Source organism: Anneissia japonica, unplaced genomic scaffold (assembly GCF_011630105.1).
Source record: "Anneissia japonica isolate Jap-2015-1 unplaced genomic scaffold, ASM1163010v1 scaffold8218_len373358_cov135, whole genome shotgun sequence".
NCBI classification, from domain to species: domain Eukaryota; kingdom Metazoa; phylum Echinodermata; class Crinoidea; order Comatulida; family Comatulidae; genus Anneissia; species Anneissia japonica.
The window spans coordinates 301,978-308,566 of record NW_022699643.1 but is presented as its reverse complement, the minus strand read 5'-3'; the positions used below and the strand labels follow the sequence as shown (position 1 = coordinate 308,566).

Below are 6,589 nucleotides of genomic sequence, written 5' to 3'. Positions count from 1 at the left end.
TTGCTGTTTTTATGTGTGATAACAGAACCTATAATCGAGGTAAGGTTAGGCCTAGCCTAGCAGCGTTGGATAGGCTAATGTTTTCGGCGCCTACGATATTTCTTCTCACGACCTATCGCAAAATCAACATGAAAAAATCATCCGCATTTATTTTTTGTGTGGAACACAAACAAACACATTTCAGTCTTATTTTACATTTTTTTTTTCATTCTTAGGAATGTCTAAATTCAGTTAAACTAGCAATTCCGTATTATATTTATAAATCTTTATAACATTATACAAAAATTAGATTTTTCTTAAAAACTGAAATTTTGCCGGGAATGGGGCTTTAAATATTTCACAGACTCGGTCGTACCGTACTGTACACACGTTAGTCTATTATCCGATAGAAGCTGCAAAAGGATGACCGTATCCAGTCAGGCATCAAGTGTGTTTTATGTTTTTTTCAAACCACAACACTTCCATACACAAAACAATTCTATTCTGTCTGCTGTAGAACCTTATCCAAACTGCAGTAGTATAAAATTGAGGTTTTTGGAGTGCAGATAAAGTTTTATATCCATACCAGCTAGGAAAGTCCCTGGAGTCCGATCCATCACATTTAAGACAGTTAGTTTGGACAACGAGAGTACACAACATTCCATAAATGTTTTCCTCTTATCATACAGTTTACTAGTCTTTTCAAGAGTAAGGGGGTATTGTCTCTCATTAGTATGGCTTTAATATTTGTCAAAATAGAAAACTATGAAATAGGGCACAACAAAAGATCCAGATTAGCTTGGGTACGGACGCACAAAACAAACAGATGTCTGGAAAGTCACGTTTGCCTGTTTACAAAAAACTGCGTAACATACTAGTAACGTACATACTACATACACACGAGCAGGATTTTAAAAGTTTCTATGCTTGCAAGCATAGGAACCAAAGATCTTATAAACACAAGATAGCGTTCTCCGCGATTTACGCGTGCAAATTCTGTAATAAGGCATGAATGGCGCCCTCTTGCTAAATTGGAAACTTTTGACCCTTGACCGCTCTGACCATACCGTACACCGCGCTACTTTACCTTAGGGTATCAATCCTGTGAACAGCAGAACAGGAACCATCTCAGATCCATGGCAACAGATAGGACGCCCTCTTCCAAAACTGATTACTTTTTCTCTTTGATATAATAGCGCATGAATGGCGCCCTCTTGCTAAATAGGAAACTTTTGAACCTTGACCGACGCTTCTATTTGTTACGCGTAAATCGCGGAGAACGCTATCTTTTGTTTATAAGATCTTTGATAGGAACCAAAAACAGACAAGCGTTAGTTGGCGTCCTACACTAGCTGCGTAGGGCGTATCGTTTTTTACGCTCTCAATGAGCGTTGTTGGCTCTCTTGTTCTATTAGGCATTTTTCGTTTTGACTACGCGGCCAGTCTACTACGAACTAATGGACCGTGACGGCAACGCCAAGACACTGTTCGCGTACTACACCAAGAGCTGTTTTCGTTTTTTTAAGGCGACTACGACGACGCAGCACACGTACGTAGGCCTACGGAGGGGAGTTAGTCGACCATGGTTTTATTACCAGAGAATAATGTTCCCTTGTTTTACATTTGAAAAAAAAAAAACCTTTAGTCAAATACTGTAGGCCTATACAAAATAAAAAGTTTCCAGAAAACACTGAGTGATGTTTCGCTGTTGGCTAGGATCTACCTAGGCTAGGTCTAGCCTAGCCTAGGTGTCAAAAGAGTCGTTACCGTGAGAAGAGGGGTGTCAGGCCTGCTCAGGCAATTTGCCAAATGCAACGATGATGTAGGCCTACAAATAAACACTTTTAAACAGAGATATTTAAAGGCTTGATCCACGATATCAAAGGCGGACGCCCTAGCTAGCGGCACCATACAGATAATGTGTTTTCTCTTACCCGAAATCCACCCTGACACGGCTAGGCTAGCCTAAGCCTGCGCCTAAGGCCCTTTTTTCACTAGATCCCCTGATTTACCTAATTTTATGTTGTGGCTATCCATTCCTCATTTATTGCATGTGTATAAATAGGCCTTCATAAAACATTTAATTACTCACTTGTTTTAATAATTAATTCATTTGTTGGGGATTGTTGAAATTCGGAGAATGAGATCGTAAACACGTTGTTGCAATGAACTATGACCATAAATACCGCAGGTGTTTAGCATCAAATCACTTTATTATGCTGTCTTACAATGCAGTTATAGCATAGTGTTCTACTGTATAAAAAGGTATAGTACAGTATAGCATAGCATATATATTCAACAACTGTGTATATTCTTCCTGGAAAAGAAAGAAAATAAAGTTGTCTTATGTAAGCACATAGAATCTACATGTCTTATCATTCCAGTTATTGAACAGTTTTAAACAAAGATAAACATTAAACTCGATAACAAACTCTTAAACAGCGCCCTCTATAGTACAGACTTACTCTGCTGAGATTATTCTGACAAGCTCTAATTTATGAGTAGCGCCCTCTATAATATAACTTTCTTGAACGACATCGTTAATCTCGAGTATTACAGTTTTTACTATTATGATGAAATTATGAATAAACCTCAAATAACAATTATAATAACAATAATTATTAAAACCTATAAATCATTTGCACAAACTGTAACTAAGCAGTAAGCTGCTATTGTGAAGCACAGCGCCTGGAAAACCAAGCGTAGGCCTTGCGTTCCCGTGTGGGCCTATAATACTGTATACAAGAGTTCAGCCTAGATGGAAGCCTTGCAAATGTCGACCACGAAGTCGTCGCTAGCCTAGCCTATAAATATTATTAAATTACACTGAACTAAAGGGTGATATGGTATGGAGATCGCAACCGCCGACTCCATATATAATATAATTACTTGATGACATGTTAAACATACCTCGATAAATGATATAGTATATAATAATACATGAAGATCCAGTGGTAAAAAATAGTATAAACTGTCACAAAGATCTCATGTTGTTGTCTCCCACCGATAACCAGTTCGCGCGTGGCGGCATAGTAAATTATTACGCGCAGGCGTAACAACATGTCATGATGTCATGATATCCCATTCCCCCAAAGAGTGACGGAATGTCATCAAACTGCAAAAAAGGTTCAAAAATGTTCATACAAAATGTCTAAATTTGGTTTACAATAGTATAATTGGTAATCAAAGTGCCACGCTAATCACAACGAAGTGCAACTGATGATTTCAGTAAGTCCAAAAACGAATCACGTAATCCAAATGAGTGCGAATACATATCTCAAAGTCCAACAAACAACGATAATTATGTACTGTAATCATTACACAATAATGCACATATTGATTTCTTTGGGCAGCGTTCGGCGTACACCCATACACAGTACAGACATACTCAAACTCTATATTATGTCTGATCGTTCTGTACTTTTCATTAGTAGGATCAGTTTGGTGACAGGTTTCTTCGCATTGGTTCCATCAGCAAAGTTGATGTCCACAACTCTCACAAGATCATCTTTCCCTGGGTAGACTTTAATGACTTCAGCCATTTTCCAAAGACCGCGTTTCTTCTCTTTACCAATGACGAGCACTATGTCTCCTTCAATCAGATTCTCAGTGGTGAAAGTTTATGCATACATTCCATCCAGCGTCGCCAAAACCCATCCACCATAGCATTGCAAATCTCTCTACGTTTTTGTAAGTTTCCTTTGTACTCTTCACATGGAACTTCAGGACATGGCAAATCGCCTCTTCCAATCAAGAAGTGGTTTGGTGTCAACGGTGGATGATCAAGTGGCGATGATGACTTTGCAGTTAAGGGTCGTCCATTGATAAGACCGGATATTTGACAGAACACAGTCTCCCATTCAACAAATGTAAGGCGATCTGCTTTCACTAGGTGTCTCATTCTCTTTTTGACTTCTTGGACCATGCGCTCAACAGCTCCTTGGTGGTGGGGTCCACCGGGCGGTCCAAATTTCCACTGAACGTTATACCGTTGGCATTGTTCTCGGACTGTGGTCTGGTCCAATTTTAGGTTTAACTCATTTATGGTGTTGTTAGCTCCTCTAAAGCAGGTGCCATTGTCGCTCACTAACAAAGATGGAGCTCCTCTGATGCTTACAAATCGTTCCAAAGCTTGTAGAAATGCTTGGGTTGACAGATCTTGAACACATGTTAAGTGCACAGCTCTAATTACTGCACAAGTAAATACCGCACAGTAACCTTTGGTGGTGGTGTTCCTGTTCAGCTTTACATTCACCGGACCAAGGTAATCTACAAGTGTGGTTTTGAATGGAGGTGAACATGGGTTCACTCGGAAATCGGGCAAGTCTGCCATCCTTTACTCTATTGGTTTTCCTTTGTGTCTCCTACAAATGATACACTGACGCACAACTACCTTAGAGATGTTTGTCTCCAACAATCCAGTACCTTTTCCTAACTTCTGTCGCAGTTGTGAAATGTCCCCCATGAAGGGCATGTGTGTGTCTGTCACGAACAATTATCAGGCTAATATGACTTTCCTTTGGGAGAAGGTAAGCGTGTCGCACATCATATGAAAGTGGTGCATTGTCCATTCGTCCACCAACACGGTACACTCTCTCGTTCTCATCAAATATTGAATCTAACTTCATAATGTTGTGGTTGTTGAAATTGATACCTGTTTGTGCTTGTCGAATCCAATACAACTCTGCTTCCCTGAGTAGCTTAGAAGAAGGCCACTGTGATATTTGCTGGGTTAACCGCTTTAACCATAGGTTCTTTGGCAGTTCCTTCAACGAGAGCACCCTAGATGTGATCATCTTAAGCCTTGGCCAACTGGAATACTTGCCGGCATCAACTATTGGTTGAGACTCAGGAATAGAATTTATTTTGAGTGCTAGTGTCTTAGCATTTCGGACGTGAAATTTCTTCTGTTCTCTATCTTCAAGGTCAACTTGAATATTCTTTGGAGTTTTTGGCCAAGAAGCAGGTGGTAGTCGTAGATACTCAGGTCCCTCGATGACCCTCTTCATGTCATTGACTGTTCCTCCTCTCGAAACAATGTCTATGATGTTTTGGTTCGATGGTACATGAACGATATCTCTGATAGGATCGAACTCAGTCGTGATCTCACCAACACGGTATGCAACATAGGAGCGAAAAGACTTGGATTGCCCTCTCAACCAGCTAACTGCAGTCATACTGTCTGTCATGACCCTTGAGTATGCTATGTTGAACCTCAAAGCATTCTTTACGGTAAGCAATAATCTTGACAACAGCAGAATTGCCTGAAGCTCTTTTCGTGGAATACTTGACTGCTTAAGTGGTGTTAGTCTGGCCCGTGCACACACAAACGACAGATAAGCCACAGTCATCTCAGGATGAGACCATTTCATCCACACTCCAATACCCATGGCATCTTCTGAGGCATCGCTCGCACCATGTAGAGATACTTCCGGCAAAGGTCTTACTCCTTTGAAAGGCTCTGGAATGAGGCATCTAGGAATTTCAATGTTAGTTGTTTTTTCAAGATCTTTATTGATCTCGTTCAATATAGCACAGAGCTCACCTTTTTGGTTAAGTGGGGTATCCCAATCAAGGTTCAGCTGCCATAGTTTCTGTAGAAGAATCTTTGGTCGAACAAGAATACCAGAGAGCATTCCGAAGACATCATAGTAAGAGGCGGTTTGCTTTAAGATATTACGCTTGGTTGGGACAAGTCCTTGAATCGGCTTTACTTCTTTGACCTTTAATGTGTCGTTCACAAGGTCCCACCTGGTTCCCAAAGCAGTGGCAGCACTTTTATCTTCTGATTTGTCACACAAATTCTGTACATTAGATTGCCATTTTCTTATAGCAAATTTTCCTTTATTCAGGGTCTCGGTAAGTTTAGACTTTATCTTGTAAGCCTCATTCGCATCAACAACCGATTCATTGAGGTCATCCATGTAAAACTGGTCAGCCACAATTCTTTTTAGCTGATCATCACCAGGTGCATGCTCAGATACTACATGTCTCAAGGTCACGATGGCAGCAGTCGGTGAAGGCTTATCTCCAAATGTAACAGTTGTCAACTCATACACTTGGATGGGATGACTAGGATTCTCTCGAAATACAAATCGATGAAAGCGGGCATCGTCTGGTCTAATTTTTATAGCTTGAAACATCTTGCTGATGTCGGCGATTATACCAACTTCATTTTCCCGGAACCGCAAGGCAAAATTAAACAGGTCAGTATTTATGTTCTCACCCTTCCAGAGATAATCATTAAGTGAATGGAACCTTGCCTTTCCATCATAGACCACTCTCACAGGAGTCGTTGTAGATTCTTTGGTAACTGCAAAGTGTGGAAGAAACCACATCTTCCTTCCAGCACCTTTATCTCGTTGTAATTCTTCCTCTGACACAAGACGCGAAACACCCCCCTTTAGTTGCCCCCTCATTTGATCGCAATACACTGCCCAATCAGCACTTCGATTCTCAAGCTGCCTTTCTAGGCTTTTCAATCTTTTTACAGCATAACTGTAGTTATCTGGTAGATCATCTGGTGTTTTCCACGGTAATTGGATTTCATATGTTCCATCTGGAAGTTGTGTCACACTCTGATTAATTGCCTCTGTTGCACTGTGGTTTA

At 40.5% G+C, this 6,589-nt stretch overlaps 2 protein-coding genes across 2 annotated transcripts in view; both read right to left on the bottom strand.

Moving 5' to 3' along the window:
- Positions 1 to 3,521, bottom strand: part of LOC117103032 — a 16,803-nt gene extending 13,282 nt beyond the window's left edge. The window contains exon 1 of the mRNA XM_033243495.1: positions 3,401 to 3,521. Coding sequence (XP_033099386.1) covers positions 3,401 to 3,521 — 121 coding nt within the window. The remainder of the gene's footprint in view (positions 1 to 3,400) is intronic.
- An 852-nt stretch (positions 3,522 to 4,373) lies between these two features.
- LOC117103031 lies at positions 4,374 to 6,398 on the bottom strand. Its single transcript, XM_033243494.1, has one exon. It carries the CDS (start codon positions 6,396 to 6,398, stop codon positions 4,374 to 4,376), a length of 2,025 nt encoding a protein of 674 aa, XP_033099385.1.
- Between the last annotated feature and the right edge of the window lie 191 nt (positions 6,399 to 6,589).